Source organism: Cyprinus carpio, chromosome B14 (genome assembly GCF_018340385.1).
Source record: "Cyprinus carpio isolate SPL01 chromosome B14, ASM1834038v1, whole genome shotgun sequence".
Taxonomy (NCBI): domain Eukaryota; kingdom Metazoa; phylum Chordata; class Actinopteri; order Cypriniformes; family Cyprinidae; genus Cyprinus; species Cyprinus carpio.
In genome coordinates this window covers 13,714,681-13,733,396 of record NC_056610.1, presented here as the reverse complement: position 1 = coordinate 13,733,396, position 18,716 = coordinate 13,714,681, and the positions used below count along the sequence as shown (strand labels likewise).

Here is an 18,716-nt window from a genome sequence, read left to right as displayed (position 1 = left end):
AGAGTAAGGCTATAGTGCCACTCAACGGTATTTCAAGTCAGAGTGACACGAACAAAACTGACGTCACATAACACATTTCCGTTCATCTGTTTCGGGGGAAAAAAACGAACACTCTTTTAGCGCCACTCAGTGGTCATTTCACATCGAATATGTCACAAAACTTACATTTATTTCGCATCTTGCAAAAAAGTTCCCACAGGTATGTTTTTGTCAGGCTCTTTTATACATTTGTACAGCTATTTGCTTATTATACATAGACACGATTTTAAAAATGACATTAGGAGACCCATCACTTTTGTTAATCAGCTAAGAGTACACTGTTATTGGCCGATGCTGATAATCTCAAAATAGCTAAATATTAGCTGGTATAGCGGTTTATAACTGACCTTTTTGTCCCCATGGCCCTTTGACCCAGACAATATTCGAAGGCCCTCCTATCTAAGCTGGTATGTATCCATGGTATTTCTGTTGTAATAAAACAAATAAACTCAAAAATAGTTCTTGCATTTATTTTGTTTCATTTTAATTAAGATTCTGTTAATATAACTACATTTCAATCATTTTAAGACAGTTTGCTGAAGCCCCCTATTGGGGTCCGGCCCCATTATAGATAACCACTGTTTCACAATTTACATTTTCAGATCAAAATTAGCAGTTTCTAGGTAAAATTATAAAAGAAAGACATTTCTAAAAGGAAAAAAAATCATGGTACACAGAGTGGGAGTTGAGTAGGAGTTAAAAAGAAGATTTTTTTTTAATCCCCTGCACACACACTGCATCCAATTCCATATAGAAATACCCTTAAACTCACACTGTCCTCATCTGTGTCACAACATGTAATTCACAGGGGAATAAACACACCGGCCTTGTCAGTCTATGTGAAAGTAAATCAGCAGGAGAGCAGCCGACAGACCAGCTTTTCTGTGTAGCATGTGTGATTAAACTGCAGGTGCTTTTGCAGCATTTATTCTGACAGCCGGGCAGCTGGCACACTGATGCATCACATGCTGAAACTGATCTGTGTTGCATCCAACCCCTTACATTGGCTGAAACCTACCACTACGACGTGTTTCTTTTGAAAACATGCACTAATGATTGAAAGGAAATGGGAAAACTATATTGAATAACTCGCGATGGCCAATTAGAGAGACAAAAACAGGAAGTGATGACAAGGCAGACGATGCTGGGTCTCAGTGCTGTTCTGACACCTCCTGCTGTTGAGTCAACACCTTTCGAGCTGTGTTTGTTCACGCGCCGTGCTAGCGACTGGAGCCCCTGGTCCTGCCAGAGGCTGCATTATTCATGCGGCAAATAAGTGTGAATAATTAACAGAGGCAGTCCACTTTGCTGTTGTCGAGTCAAAAGTCGTTCTGAGACACAGCTGAAGCAGCTGCCATCTCTGGATGCTACATCTGCTTAAAGAACTCTATTCTGATGCCCCTTACTATTGTACAGCTGTGATGTGCATTCTCAGGATTCATGTCTGTCTTAAGCCCTATTCGGACGGGACTAGTTTTACAGGGGGTCATAAGAGAAATTTGTGTTTCACAGATGTACCTGGTGAATCCCGTCCGAATCTGCTATGTCTGTGTTTTTCTCACACATTAACATGGTTTTGAAAAAATGATGGAATCAGTGTCCCGAATTGTAAACCTCAGTGAACTTAATCAACCTGTCTCTGTAAGACGACACATGAAAGACAGGCAAATCAGCTCCAAAGACGCTTTTTTTTTGTTACACAGTCATGTGAAAGCAACAAAAATACAAGAATTAAAGCAGGATATATCCTAAACAAGTCAAGATGTACTTAACGAATTTAGTGCATTAATAGAGAGTTAAACTGGTGTACAAGTCACAGCAGGCTGCTTAAATACACAAGCGATTCAGAGATGCTTTGTGACTCTTTTTGTGTGACTCACTAAAAATAATAAGTTCATAAAAGTCATTATAGTTCAAATCAGACATCTGAGCTCCAACAGAGACCATTAATGGATGCAGAGAGTGCAATAGAATTTAAATGAACAAAATATAATTTGACGAATCCACCTATTGATGCACCAGTGTTAAGTATTAACTATGATAGTTAGTGATTTAGAATTATTTTTAACTGATTTTTTTTTACTAAAATATAAAATTTTTTATTACATTTTTGACAAGTTTGTTGCATGCTTTTTATGATGTTTTTTTTAGATGTTTCTAAATTTAATTTTTATTTTATTTTTTGTTTTATTTCAGTTAATACTTTTAGTAATTAAAGTTGTTTCAGTTAGTTGCAAAGGCAACATTATACTGAAATAAAATTAGCTTTATTTAAATAATCAAAACCTTCTTAAATAGTTGGGATGATTTGCTGATTCTTGCTAACAACAACTATATTCTAAATCATTTTTTTAATCCACATTTGCAGCCATTTTAGTCCCTGACATATTCATGTCTTATTAACAATCATATCTTTTGGTTTGTGGCCATAAAGTTTAAAATAAGAGAGAAAACAATGCAAGAAGTCATTTTCACTAAATAAAGCTAAATTTACTGGATCATCCAAAAATATGCACTAACAGATGGTTAGTAAAATATAAAGCATTTGTTGTTGAAAAAAAAAAAAAAAAAAGGAATGAAAGTATTTCTCTGCCAGTAAACTACCAAATCCATATCAAACTTTGACAGAACAGCAGAGAAAGTGTCTCATTAATGGGCCAGACATCTGTGAGCATCACCATCATCTCACAGCAGAACATACGCGTTAAATAATGCAGAACAAGCAGGCGGCAGCCAGCGAGGATGACGATGAGAGGATGTGCTGTTAAAACGGTTCCTTCCAAAAACAAGACTTCCTGCTCCCATCATTCTTTTGAACTACATCAATGACTAGCTGCCTTCATTATTATTTCACTGTTTCCAGGTGCTTCGCTGGATCAGATGAAGTGAGAAAGATGAAGAGAATCATTCAAACGAGGAGATTTTAATAAATCTCATGTCATGTCATGCAGTGAGAGAAAGAACAGAGTTAGCACACAAACCTGATACAGAAAGTGGAAAGTGTTTTTTTTTTCTTTCTTTTTTTTTTTTTTAAACTGTACATCACATGTCAGTACTTCCGCCTTATTCTGTGTTTGTGCAATCGCTGACTGACAGGTCATCTCATGACAATAAAAATGTCATGTGGTCACATTTCTGTCCACTAAAGTAGACATTTATTTTTCTTCTGCAATACAAGGATTGAATTGATGCTGGAAAACTTGTGACTAGATCACGCAAGACAGACATTATCTGTGCCCTTTCATCATAGATAAGGCACTGTAATACAAAGCGAGATCTTTCCCACTGGCCCGAAACCACAAATCACCTTGAAACCACACTGATGGTCCCACATAACAGTTCAAACAATGATGCCTCTAAAAACCAACACTCAACCGCATCACAGCACTCCTGCCTGGGATCAACGCCAAACATCCAGGCAGAAATGCACATGCTCTGTCAGCGTCAAACAACTAAAAAAAAAAAAATTATTCCTGAATCCTATCCCTGTTGTATTATATAACGGTGCTCAAAGATTCATCTTGGCAAGATCTGCTGCAGAAGAGAGGACAGATAAAAGAACTTCTTAAAGGGACAGTTCACCCAAAAAAAGAAACCATCCATATGTTATTCTTACACCATATTATTTTCTCTATTAATAGTGCATTTAATTTATCCTAAGCTCCATAAAGTACCATAAAAGCAGCCTATATGACTCATGCACTATATTCCAAACCTTCTAATAGCTTTGTTTGAACAAAAGACCAAATGGTATTTAGTGATAATGTTCCTCACACAAAGCTATTGTATGACTTCAGAAGATCTGGAATACATAGAATGAAATATATAGACTCATTACATTTATGATGGGTTTTTTTTCATTAACAGAAGTTCTGACATTCTCATTAATGAATAAAGGAGATTATTTTTATATAGTGTTTTATACAGTATTTATTAATATTTTGAACTTTTAGCTTTTATTTTTTATTTCTGTTTCTAGTTTGAGTAATTTTGTTGAGTATTTTTATTTTTGTTTAATATTTAGCTTTAAATGTATTTTTATTTCAGTTTTAGTGCTTCAACAAATTATTTCATTAATAGAACTTTTTTTTACATTTTGAATCTAAAATTTATATTTCATTCAATTAATGAAAACAACTTTTTTTTAATAATTGTAGTTTTTGTTAGTTGTTAAAAATAAAGGTGTAAATGACAAAAACATTTTCATTTTTAGCTAAACTATTTCTTTAATAGTCCACGAGCTCTTAGACGTCAGCAAAACAAAATCAACATGACCCTAAAGAACAAGATTCTGCACAAAATAATGCACAATTTAAGCTGGAAGGACTCTGTAAGGTCCTTTGCTTCAGACGTCATCATCGCTGTGCTCTTCTGACACATAACTTCATCAACAAATAGCAGATGAGCTAATTGGATAAAAGGGGCTTGAGCTACGGAAGGGCATGCTGTTCTTTCTCTCCCCCGACAATTAAATGAACAATCACGGATGCTGACACAGGCGGAACAATGTTACTTGACCGAGTTCTGATGATGTAGCACATCCCAGGCAGCGGAGGGGGAGCGAGTCTTAGTTAACAGCCAAGGGCTACATACAGTACAGTGTTGCTTCTGCAGCCCATTTCCAAACCAATCTTTTTAGCTGAGCTCTTTTTCCCCCACCCTGTTCCTCCAACTCTCAAAGAGGAAAAACATCTCTACCACTACTGGCCGGTGTTTAGGCGAGTGACAATAGCGGATCAGTTGAATTCTCTCCCTCTGTAGGGCGATTCACTTCCAACCATTCTAGTCCACTCTGTTGCTAGGGAACTCCGAGACAAAGAGCTTCTTTTCTGAGCATTCAGAGTATTTGGCTGCATATTTTAGGCCTGTGGGGTCCATAGTGTTCCTCCTTTGAAGACAATGTGAGCCACAGAATATAAATTGGAGAAATACTTGTGAAAGAAAACACTGCATTCAGATCATTGTTCATACAGATGATACGTATAGCTTAGATCAAATGGCCTCGTCAAGTCTGTGAGAGAAATTTGCTTATGAGGTATCAAGGCTGTGTTGGTTCTAAAAACCAGCCTGTGGCTGTTGTTTTCAATAGGACATTGTTCAGGAAAGAGAAAGGAATATTTGCATGTTCTCACCTCTACGCAAGTATAGTAGGACTAGTGATGTACGATTCACGAACAAATCATTAATTCTAAAATTATTCTTTTTGATAATTGGATTCGCAAATCGTTAATCACTCAACTAATGGAGAAGATCTGACTAGCTATATAATAAATTTGAATACATAACATTATTTAGGTAAACAACAGTGTTTAACTTAAGATTTAAAAAAACGTAGCGTAAAATAAAGGAATGTTTATGAATGAACTCAACTGAACAGGTTCACCTGTTTATTCACCAAACCAATTCACAAAAGACATGTTCTTTTAAAAGGGTCATGAACTGCCTTGAGTCCTGGTCCTGTTTTCAAAAACGAGTACTCGGGGGGCGGGGCTTGTGTGGAGATAATGAAAATATCTGAAGACTGTTATGAAATTATTGTTAGAAATAAAAATATGACATGAAAACATGAACACATGATTAGAAGACTGTTAGATTATGATTATGATGCAGCGATGTTTTTAAAAAGGGAGCATCTAAAAAGGAATAGCTGCCTGAGGAGCTGAAGACTGACTTCATGCTAATAAACTGAAGCCCGTTCTATAACACCTCCAATGATATTAATCAGATAACTTAGATAAATAACATAGACGTAACATTACAACTTGTATCTGCACAAAAGGATGCAAATGCAAGTAAAGTTTAAGTTATACACGCTATAGCGAGAAAGAGAGAGAGACAGAGAGAGAGAGAGCGCTCCTGCTGATGCACTTTCACAACAGCGTGCTGAAACAAGGACAAGGAAAGCAGACAGAATGTATTTCACATTCTATAAAGAGCTCATTATAATGTTATGTTTATGTCAGATTTGTGCTATATTTTCATCTACATTATCAAGTGATTGCTTGTTTCAGGCAGTCTGACAAATCATTTTGAATGCACAGCACACTGACTGCTTATTTTTATTTAATTTTTTTTATATATATATCAACTCCTTGTCATGAACAAGATAAGGGAATTTTGTAACCTTGTCCTAGAAATGTGTGCACTATTTAAAATCGTTTTCGAAGAACTGAGCAAAACAAAGGCATTATACTACAGCTGGCTATGAATATATTTTGTTGTTGTTGTGGTTGAGAGAGTGGTTTCCCTCGTTTTCAATTGTTCACCTAATTGGTCAACACAGTGCTCACTTTCCTGTTTACATAATCGTGTGATACTACCCTGGAAGCTTGGGGTGAAGGCGTCTGAAGAACACATTATGCTATTTCAGACTGCATCCTCAGGATGTTGGCCCACAATTGAATTTAAAAAGGGAAACTGATGTCACAGTTTCCCTGGAGCTTTCGAATCTAGCTTATGGAAACAACTTAGAATATAAATACAAAATTGATACATTCAGTATGCTAATGAATAACTAACATTTAAAGAAACAGTTTGGACATAAATTCACTCTCATGTTCTCCCAAACAGTATATGACTTGCTCTTTAGTGAAAATCTAAAGGAGAAAATTTTGAAGGACATTCACATTCTGTTCAATACGAACCATGCAATGAAGGATGAAAGGATTATAGAAGCAAAATACTGTGTATCTTTCAGTCAAATGTCAAATATTGAAAACAAGTATTAGTCTTATGGTGCTTTTTATCATTTTTACAATGCATTTTGGATTCTGACAGCCATATCATCATGCTGCTAATATTCTCCTTTTGTAACTCACACATATAAAAACCTGCCTTGCATTCATTAATAATGTCTGTATTGGTTATATAAATGTCTTTTTCACTAAAACAGCCTTTAAACTTTAATGTTTCCTACTGAGCAAGTCCAAAAGGAGTAAGTAACTCCTCTACATAACAGAATAATTACAATGACACTGATTACTAGTGACAAGCGCTGGTTGATTTCCACAGGGGTCCACTGTACTGAAACCGCATTGGTGACACAAAGCTGAGGGGTCCATCTGAGGAGGGGTCCATCCCGATGAAAGGCTCTTACTACAATCACAAGCCGCTCTCATTAGCATAATGCAAAACAAACAGAAAAGCTATCCATTAGACATCACTGATGGTTATGCTAGTGAACAATATGTTCTTGACACAAAAGCCGTCATGTGTCATGTGGGCCATCATGTGCAGAAGCCGATAATCACAGATGTGTAATACAATAGTGTAAGGTGATATAACGGCGCACATGTCATGAATTAAACAAACAGCTGAAGCTAGTGCTTTAAACAATCAGTGAGCCTTTATTACTTAATCACATGCCATGAACACTCATAATCAGGGATCTGTCAGCTGCTACTGAAGGGCTCTGCAGTATAATAAAAGTGTTTCCGAAATTGCGGTGGACCTTGTCACTGCACGGATAATTATGAGCTGCTATTGTAAAGAAAATCTGGGTTATATACACAGCAGAGGTCTGTGATGGGCCAACAGGAGGGCTTTTCTGATCGCCTGTTCCTAACCTAGTTCAAAGCCTTCTACTGATCAAATACAAACAGGCCAGTGAAGACGGGCTTAAGCTAATTGGTTTTATTAGACATAGAGGATTAGGACAAAAATAGTCACACAATAGTGCTTAGTGTGACAGGGCAAAGCTTACCAAACAAGATCTGAGGCCACAAATTTAGGGTCACAATATCTTTATTCTAGGGGAAAAAAAAGTGCATGGAAGGAACCATGCAAGCAGGATGCTGCTAATACTTGGCACAAAAAATATCCATCCACTATCTGTGCAGGCCACCTTTCTGTCCTTTTATACAGAGCGATTTGTCAGAACGGTGGAAAATGGATGCAAAAATGTCACCGTACAAGGAGTCTGATGCCTCTTGAAATTCTTTTTGAAGCTTCATCAAATTTCTGAATAATCCATAGTGCCAGCGAGCGGCAGTATGCAAGTCATTCATTTAAAACTAATTCTGTTCTTACACCTAAATGCAGTACAAACTCAAATCTTTGTAATAATATCTTGCTAACATAATGGCAAACCCTTGACCTCAAGTTGACAAGATCAGGCAATTACTTCCCATTAGGAAAGGTCAGAGGTGAATACTGTACACTCTTTCACTGAGATTCACGTCACGAGTTTCACTCTAAACTCTGTAACGGTTTCTGCCATCAGTCAGTGTCCATGACATGGACAAAAGTACACATTACCTCAGCTTACAGAAATGGAGAGCAGAGCTGAGGGGAAGCAGCTCTAAACCTGGCGAGCTGAGGTGAGGTGTCATTTCACCGATCTAAGAGATGCATCTAAAGCGGTCTGTCTAATCGAGATACTATAGCAGACTGGCATGAGGAATCAACTCATATGGTTCATCCCAAGTTAACTCTCACCCGAGGGAAAACAAAGCTCTTCCATCCCCGTGCAAGAGCAGGAGGGTAAAACAAAAAGCCAAACTGTCAGACATTTCAGTAAGAATTTGATTAGTCTGGATTAGTAAGCACCACTGGTGTGTTATTGTTAGTTCTTGGCACATGTAATGGAACAGAAAATGTGACTACCCACATTTCTGTCAAGCTAACAGTCACTTGAGATGGTTACCCAACACCTCCAATACAGATATCAGTTCAGAAAAGGGAAGAAGAGAATGCTCATTATACGATTTATAATGTTCTGAATGGAGAAGTAAGTAATATACCGATGAGGGGAAAAAAACTGAATAGGAGACTATATGGCAGCATTTTCGAATGAAAAATTATCACCCAAGGTAATAGATGAGAAATGTTATAATAAGGATTATAAGGTGGTGGATGAAGCAAGAAAAAATATAGTTATACATTTCTACTGAGAAATAACTAATTTAAACAGTCTATATTATACAACATTTGAATATGCTGTTTATTTGCATGCTTATGTTACGAGAGAATCACATAACTAACTTCGCAACATGCAACCTGCAAACTCTACTGGAAAGAACGGAGATCTAATATTCAGCTCACTTTACATATGCTATTTGCATGATGCATGGAGACAACAAGGCCGCTCACGAGGTTTTGCAATAAACAATTTTGGTTTATTCATGTATATTTGGCTTTGCACTATTAACTTGCTTTTTTCGAAATAATAAGGGCAAGAGAACAAGGCGTCAGTCTGGGCTAAGAGAGACGCTTTTTAGACCAGGGCATCACCTAGCCTAAATCCTTGTCATCATAAAACCTGTGCTGAACCCTTATAAACATGGTAATGTACAGGTCCATGGAGCCATAAAGAGCAGAAGGGAATATGACCTCATGACCAATGCTTTCTATCTGGAGACTTACCATTGTTCATGATTGAGGGGAATACAATTCCTGCTCGTGTGTCTGAGCTGCTTGCCACAAACACAGATTATACACATAGCAGGAAACATTTAAAGAGTACTTAGGTGTAATAATAAAATGTGTGCCAGTAGGTTGACTTTGACAAATAATATTCGCTTGCTATATTAAAATAAAGAATTTAAAGTAATTATGAGGCTAAATATCACAAAACTGTCAAGAACAAAATGAACAAATACATCCGACTGGATATCACGTTTTCTGGAAACTGGCCTACATACTGAATGAAGGGAGCTTTTGTAAACAATCCTAAGCACACTGCAGATAATCAGGTAATTAATCAGCTAATGTGTTGGTCTACATACACAGTAGCTGACATGGTAAGGGACAGGCAGGATTACTACAGTTAAAGCTACCTTCTAACACTGATCTCAGACCAGTTTTGTAGTTTCTCCCCTAATACGCATGGCCAGGATTTAATTGAGAGGAGCTAGTCCCAGATTAGTTGCCATCAGGCCACTTCAACCCAAAGCAGAGTAGCTTTTTCCACAAATGGTGGCATTATACCATCAGAACACTTGAAGAAATCTGTCTGCATGTTTTTCTTCTTTCTTTCCATCAGAAAGAATGTCTTTGGTTCCTCTGCTGCTGTGTGTCGGAGAGAGTCATTCAGATGCGCTTACATTTCTGCAGCCTTGACATTTCTGTAATGCGACTGAAGGTTTGTCTGGGCTCTTTGCTCTTAGTTCTTTTGAGTGCTATAGGCGATACAAGCAATGGAAAAACAACACACAACCACCACCGCTCTGAGTATTATGTACTGCCATACCTCAATGAAGGAAGCCACATAAAGCAACAAGGCACAAAATTAATCTCAAAAACAATACAATCAGCTTACAATTAATTCAAACTGTATGAGTATCTTTCTTTTGTTGAACACAAAGTCACTGGCAACTGTCAACTGTTTGATTTCCAACATTCTTCAAAATGTCTTCTTTTTTCAACAAAATCTGGTTTGAGATGACAGAATTTACATTTTTGTGTGAACTGCTCCTTTAAGAGTTTTGATCTCTAAGTTTGAGCAACAGCGGTTGCACTACTAAGCATGATGTGCATATCATATGATTTGTGCAAAGCTATATCATGCTTCAGAGATCTCTGTGCATATTGTCTGTAGCTTCAGAGTGAGAGGTTTCATCCACTGAGGAAGATAACAGACAGAGATGCTAACAAATGGATCAGAGCAGAGAAACAGAGCGGCAGATCAAAGCTATCCGCTGTAAGCATGGATGAGGATGAGTCTCCTCTGACACAAGCAGCCCAATGTGAGGATCAAAAGAACCACCGGAAGGGACACGGGCCGCCGACCACTACTGATGCCCAAGTAGTGTATTTAAATCACTCTCGTCACCCCATGACAACCATTCATATTCAATGATGACCCCATTTCACTCTTGTTTTGACTTGAATGAAAAAATGTTTCTTATACATATATTTGGAACAGAATCGTCATGGTGTTTCATTTCTTTAACGGTTTTAAATATCTGCATTCTGCAGATATTCTGCATTCTGCACTGCTATTCCTATCGCCGCTACTTAAAGATTTAGTTTTGTCTGAACTGGATGTGACGAAAGAGAAACATCCAGTTGTCCTCGCTGATGGCATGCAACAACAAACATACAGCACGACCAGTGATGTCAGATATGTATTCTAATGAATCTTATGAACTGGTTATTTTTAATGAATCAGCCAGAATGACTCACAAGTCATCCTTGTGGCAAAGCTATTGGTTTAAATCGGTCTAGTGACTAACTAACATCGGGTCAGAGCTGTTCTACACTTATTCACTGACCACAAAGTGAACTTTCATCAAGTCCAGCTGGAAATAAAGCAATACTGTTAATGGAACCGATAAGCAATCAGAAGCATTAAACAGAATCAGAACTGTTAGATTTCTCCATTTCCCCTCCCTAGTTGGAAAGCAAAATGATACGGACAGAACAAAAGTAACTACACAAGCAGGTGTAGTTTTACCACACATCTTATCAATATTTTACAAACAGTCCATTTCTCTGCAAAATCTCAGAAGCATAAGCAAATGGTCCTCTTACCTTTAAACAGCAGAAGAATTATCGAAAGCTATAAATTGATTTTTCCAAAAGGCAGAAAGCTAGTGCACAACAGGTAAAACACAATGCAATGTGACCAACTGTAGCTTGTGATGAGCATTTTTTAAGTTTGTTATTAAATTAAGCATGTGATGGCCACTGGTGCATTCAAATATTGCATTCCACTTCATTGGATGCACTTATTAGACTCTCCTACCAAAAATAAAATGTACGCACATAGTCAAATGCGGTTGGTCCAGCAATAACTGGATTTGGTATGTTCTAGTAAAAAAAAAAAAAAAAAAAAAACACTTTCATTTGCCTTCCAATTCCTAGTGAAATTCCCACTTTAGCCATTAGGCATTCCTCATATTTTGCTTTTAAATAAACAAAGGAACCCAGTGGCTGGCCAACTTTAACATAAGCCAAGCATCATTTGGCATGAAATCAAAAGGTCAAATGACCTCAACATACTGGAAATAGCCCAATAAGACTTAAAGGTACCAATGTAATTCTATAATCATTTCAACAACCAGCATTTGATGGGCCATTACAGGCTATACACTACCAAAGAATAATATCTCATAAGCCAACAACCAAGGAGAAGAAAGACGTGCCACACGCTCTGGTTTTAACGTGACAGTTGTCATCATTTGTTTATGTTCTCCACCCGACCAGTTCATTCTTCCTGTGTAAACTGAGATGGGAGATGTCACTGAAACCACTCTTTGTTCACGCACGCTTGTGTATGTACAGTATGTGTCCAACTACTTCTGTCAAGGCAATGACTCCTATTCATAACATGTGACTTCACTTGGCAAGAAGACTAAGAACAAAACGGCTATGCCAAAAGTCAGAAACAGACAAAATCAAGACTTGAGGGTATAAGAATAGCAGTTCTTTCTGCCAGTATTTTTAAAAGGTAGCATTAACTACTAAAACATGTTTAGACAGTGAGAATGGCCAGACAACAGTCTACAGATTTTGAATATGTTGAATCATGTTTAACTATTTTTTCTTTATAACATTTTATAAGATTCATGCTTTTGGTAAAACATGTTCAAGGCACATTTCTCTCCAAAACAACCATTTATAACACCATACCTTGAAAACCAAAATTTTAGGATCATTGATGTTATTCTATTATATTTTGTAGATATGCTAATTATTTTTTATTTATTTTTTTGTAATTTCCAATATTATCAGTAGTGATTTTCATAGCATTACCATTACTGTAATTCAGAATAAAACAAAATAATTAAATCAAAGCACTATAATACTGAATTATGGATTAAATAACACATTAATAATAAAATAATTAAATAATATATAACTTTTGCATTGTGGTAATTAGAAGTGTTTAATAGGCTTTTCTTTTATGTCAAATATAATTTATTGATTGATTAAAAAAAAAACATTCTAGACAATCGTTTGACAGAGATTGACCCATATGCCTCTGCTTATACAAGAATTCATAAAACACCTGCAGCTTACTGACTGGCATATGTGTGTAAACAAAGCTTCATTAGTGAAGAACAAAAAGAAAGGAACTGGAGCGGGAAGATTTTTTTTTTTTTTTTTTTTTTTTTTTTTAGCAAACAAGGAAAAGGATTTCTTAAGCTATGTCAAGCTCAGACAACCCTCTGATGCACTTCCTCTTACTGTTAAAGAAAGGAAGGAAGGAAGGAAGCTGCTTGGAAGGAAACCATCAGTCCAGGCTGACCAGCTTCTCATATGTTTGTGGGCATCAAAAAAAAAAAAGAAAGAAAGAAAATTACAGCCAAATTTAGTCTTCTGACGCCAGTCGCCAGATGTTGTATTTAGCTTGTTCATTTACCGAATACTCAATATGCGGGTCTGTGGAACAATAAGAGATGTGCCCTCCTGCACTTTGATCTACTGACTCATAGAGGTCAAAGAACAAACTCCCATCAGTCTGTTTACAGTCTCCTTGACCTCTGCATACATGCCTTCTGCCTCCGAAAATAGCTTCCTAAAAGCTGTAGAAGCTACACCCTTTACTATTCCCCCATATCGCCTACTCCAACTGGGGAACATTTTGTCCCATTAAGATCTACACCATCCATCAGCAAGTTAATGCAAAGCGCTGAGGTTGTTGCCGTTAAGCCGTAATGAGCTTCAAGCTCCATTAGAACAGCCTGCGTCATTCCCTAAAAAGAAGTCTTTACACTAGAAGGGTGCCTTAAAGCCCACTTCATGGAACATCTCCTTTCAGTCCACATGAACCGACCGAGATTACATCATGCTATATTCTATTGTGAACTTAAGGTGTGGTGCGCTCTGGTTTCAGGGGTCAGTATTCCCAAACTCATGCACACATGCTGATCGCTCAGGCCAAAGTACTGGGATAACTGAATAAAGGCCAACTCTGAAGTGACCTGGGATGATATAAGGCTCCATCACTCAATGGGAGCAGACATGGGATATCACGTAATCTCTAGGAAATGCAGCTGTACAGAGTTGCATTCGCTAATGAATACCATACTGACCCTCAAGTGCCTCCATTGTCTGCAATGCTAAAATCCAGGTACAAACAACTCAATGCATGAACATTTGATTGTTCCCCAGTGCACTAAAACATTTCTTTCACAATCAGTTTGTTACGTCTTAGGGCTCAATATGATGTAAAAGGCTTAATGAGCGAACATGTTTATTTCCACACAACAGGAACATTGTGTGATTAATAGCATGCACATGTGAAGCAGACCGGCTGGTTTGCTATTATTCATATCCATTGTATGATAACGTACTCAAGATTCATACACTGAGCTGCTTCGGTTATTTTCACACATCATCTGTAGGAGACAGAAAAGACTTTCAACACACATAATCTGTAGGAGAATCTTTGTAACCCATTAAAAGTGGAAAAACGGGGGCTAAATCAAATTAGCCAGAGAACAGAAGAATCGTATCGCTTATTTTCTGTCTGACAGCTCTCACCTCAAGTGCCCGACACATTATTTAATTAGTATTGACTAGTGGTAGGCTATTTAGTTTGTGAACGAATCTTTAAAGTGTACAAACCATTGTTCACTTTCCATGCACTGACTCATTTTTTCGTTCTCTGAACATGTGATTGCTTTCTTCTTTCAAAAACTGACTATAGCAAGAGCCTATAGCATTGCTGTGTGGGCTGTGAAGAATTTAATTGTTTTGTCGTTTAATGGTTTTGTTTGTGAGCTACATATGAACGTTACCTGAACGTGATGAACGAATCAGAAATATTGCTTGTGAACGAGAATGCATACAAATGACTGATGACCATACAAAATAAAAATTGACGTTTTCTGAAACAATGAACAGAATGTACACTGTTACAATGTGCAAAAATGGCCATTTAACACTGCTTTACATATAAGTGAAAGATTCTTTTTTGTAAGCGAACTCACAATATTTGAATGAATCCAAATCCAGCAACATACATTTTTTGTAAGCACCGCCAAAATATTAGTTGTGCATTTCTGTTCATTCATTTGTGATGTTCATTTACTTAGCAAAATATTTTTTTTTCTTCATTTGGTGCCGCCACGAGAATCGGAGAGTCGTTTATTTTATGATTCATTCAAACCCCGATTCGTTCACGAACAAAACATGAATAATTCATGTCCACTTTATGATAACAATGACCTCAAATGCCCTTAAAAATGTATCGTCTTCGGTGATTTTCAGCCAAAAAAAAAATAAATAAATAAAAAAACAACAACACAATTGTTGCGAATTATTGTAACCTAAGATAAAGCAGAGGGCAAAATCTAATTAACCAGATGTGCAGTAGAAGAATCAATGGCTTTTTTTATGTCTGACAAAGCAGCCTGTCACTTTAAGTGCACGACTCGTTAGTATCGATTATTTTCCGTAGTTTCTCCAAATCCTCACAGGCAATACAAACACTTCAAGGGAAAAAAATAACACAAACTGAACTTCAAATACATTTCGACTTTTATATATATCGTCATCCCTGCAGAAAACGTATAATAGCCTGCAGCTTTTCGGTCGCCGGCTGAGCCACGTAAAAGGGTGGAGACTACCAAGCAGGCAAAATGTCATCGCAACGCCTTTCAAAGCATAATAGAACAATAGTTTGCACTTAAAACCTATAACTAAAAGTCAGTTCTGGATCACGTCACACAGTAGCACTGCTTTATGTACTGTAAAACTGTTTCCGACGCAAAGTCGAGCTGACAAGGCTTTGTGTAGCAGTGAAAAACGTAGTTTACAAACGTTTGCTTCATGTTTATGTAATAGACTGCAAAAACAGTGAAAAGAAAATACACGTGCCTGCATTAGAAGCTAATTGGGGACAATTCTATACATATATGCGTATTAATGCATGCCATTTTATTTCATTGCACTGCTTATCCAAAGCTATACAAACTTAAAAAACCCTTGCACTGTCAACAGCACAGCATGCACGTGATACTAGTAACAGCAGTAACGCAGCATACTGTAACATTTAACAGCAACCCAGTGCACATAATAAATGATTCAAAAGACTGTCTTCTGACCTGTTGCGTCCTGTCTGAAGGATTCACCATCACCGCCTGCCGAAAACTGTTATCCACATAGGACGCCATGGTTTGTGAAGTGAAGTCAAACAATCCAAAGCGAATCTCACAAGTAGCTTTTTAGTGGTTCAAAAACGTTTTTATATAGCAGCAACTGCAGAGGAGAGCCTGTCCCCAGGCCACAGCCTAAGCCAGGAGCTCTCTTACTGTCCCTCGTCCCAATCTTACAAAACCAGACAGTCTGCTTTTCCTATTCCAGCCGCTGAAGCTTCAGCTGTGACTTGACAGGCGATTCTTTGTTAATGAAAGGGTTTTGCAGGCAAGCGGTACGTCTGTGTTTTACGCAGACGAGTGCATTTTTCAGCATTCCGTTTGTCTCCTGTTCGTTATTCTATCTTCTTCAGTTTTCCATTTTAAAACAATGTGCAATCCATGCGTTGGGTGATTGTCCATTTTAAGCCATTTGCAAAGCAGCGGAGGGTCAAAGGCAGCATTTATAAATAGTGTTTAAGCGTCTAAACGCGACGGATGGTCTGCCGTCTGGGCTCGCTGTTGTAAGCCACCACCATGGTGACCGACCGCCTCAAGAGGTTTCATGGGCGAGTCCATTCAGCACAATAATGCGCCCACAGAACAACCTACCCACAACACATAGTGCTTGTCTCCATCTACTGGCTGAAGACGGTAGTGCACGCTTTCAGTCATACACCATAATAATACACACATTTTCTGGCAGATATGGGGAAAGACAATGATAATCCAAAAATTTAAATGTATATTTCTTTTTACTTTAGTTTTGCTATAATACATTTGCAGTTGTATCATGTAAATCCATCTGTTACTTATTCAAAATTCAGCTTTGTGTTTTCCCAAGGTAATCGTCATAATATAACTCATAACAGAGCCTTTTCATATTAGCTATACGTGCCAAATATGGTAGCTTTCTCTGTACTGTGGCTGGTTTTACACAGAGGGGAACTGGAATTAAACAGCTGTGGTCATGCACTTTATATATATATATATATATATATATATATATATATATATATATATATATATATATATATATATATATATATATATATATATATATAATTTTTTTGTATGTATGTTTGTTTGTGTTATCAGTAAATAAACCTTACAATATGACACTTCCATGATGATGGAAATCAGTTATCTGAGACTCGAGTAAAGCCTTATTTTTATATCAACAATAGCAAACCGGTTTAACGACTTTGAGAAGTAGTTTCCCTCTACAAACATTGTCTTTGCATTTATGAACAGTTAACATCAAATCTTACATTACATTTCTGCATTAGATGCTGTTAACCAAAGCAACTTTTATTGTCAGTTACATTTTATCAGCGAATGCATTCCCTAAGAATCAAACCCATTTATTTATTTATTTGTGCTTTTTATTTATGTGTGCATTTATTTATTTATGTGTATTTTATTTATTTATTTATTTTTGTTGTTGTTGTTGTTTGCTTATAGATTTAGACACTATAATTTAAATATACTGTGAATTCCTTGAGCAGCAAATCAGCATATTAGAGTAATTTCTAAAGGATCATGTGACCAGGGCTGGGTAGATTACTTACAAACTGTAATCCGTAACTGATTACAAATTACATGATACAAATTTTAGTTAGTAACCCGTTACATTACACCTTTTAAGTAATAATCAGACTACTTTTTGATCATTTTTAGATTACTTTTGACCTAACTCGTTTATCACATTGATTTAAATCTTGTAACATATAGATAGAAAATACAAAGAGAAAGAAAATGTAAAAATGTCATTCATTTTTATAAACAACATGAAGTGCATTAAACATGAAATTATACCAAGGTTTCCCAAACTGGGGTTCGTAAAGGAACTTCAGGGGAGAAAAACTCATAATTAATTAAATCATAAAAATTTTCAAATTAAAATAAATATTTTTAAAACAATATCAATCAGTTAGAAAACTTACTAAAATATGAAATATTTTATCTGTTTACCCTCATGTCATGTGTAGGTTATTTGAGAAAGGAACATTTAAAAGAGGAAAAAGAGGAATTGGGGAGTAACAATAAATTACGAATAAATTAGTGCTCTTATGTGAATAATATGTAATCATGTAATCAATAAAAAAGTAACTGTAGTCACTAGTAGTTTTTGGAATCTGATTACGAAATGTGACAAAAATGCTCTGCATGTGACAAAATTCAGCTGTGCCATCACAGGAATAAATAGCAATTTAAAAAATATGAAAATAGAAAACAGTTGTTTTAAACTGTAATAATATTTCACAATATTACAATATTTCACTGTATTTTGTAATCAAATAAATCTAAACAATATGAACGTCATATGTATCTAAGTGTCTTTTCTAGGATCAGTTTTTGTTTAACATGTATTTCTTTAGTTTTTTTTGTTTTTTTTGTATTTTGTATTTTGTATTGACTATGATTGTATTGCCGTATTGTATGTGTCTGAATTATGAAATACTTCTTTTTTCCTTTTGTATCAGCTTGACAGATTTCAATCAGCCATGCAGGATGAAGAGACTCACAGCCCATGGTGAGCTATAACCAGGGAGGGAAGGGTTAGATTACCTCCAGCTCCCCTGTTACTCTTGATGGTGATGGGTTTCACTGGCAGGAAATGGGTAGAGTGGATGGAGAGGAAGCTTTTCT

The 18,716-nt window shown here is 36.6% G+C and overlaps 1 protein-coding gene across 12 annotated transcripts in view; it reads right to left on the bottom strand.

Annotated features, from left to right (window-relative positions):
- LOC109072264 (rap guanine nucleotide exchange factor 2-like) overlaps positions 1–16,650 on the bottom strand; it is a 106,717-nt gene extending 90,067 nt beyond the window's left edge. For 6 of the 12 annotated variants that reach the window (XM_042738165.1, XM_042738172.1, XM_042738166.1 and 3 more), the window contains exon 1: positions 16,035–16,649. In XM_042738165.1, the coding sequence (XP_042594099.1) occupies positions 16,035–16,103 (69 nt within the window). In that variant the 5' untranslated portion in view covers positions 16,104–16,649. Of the gene's footprint in view, positions 1–16,034 lie in introns of all 12 variants that reach the window. The other 6 variants (XM_042738178.1, XM_042738180.1, XM_042738173.1 and 3 more) reach the window with 2 other exon arrangements.
- Positions 16,651–18,716: the final 2,066 nt, after the last annotated feature.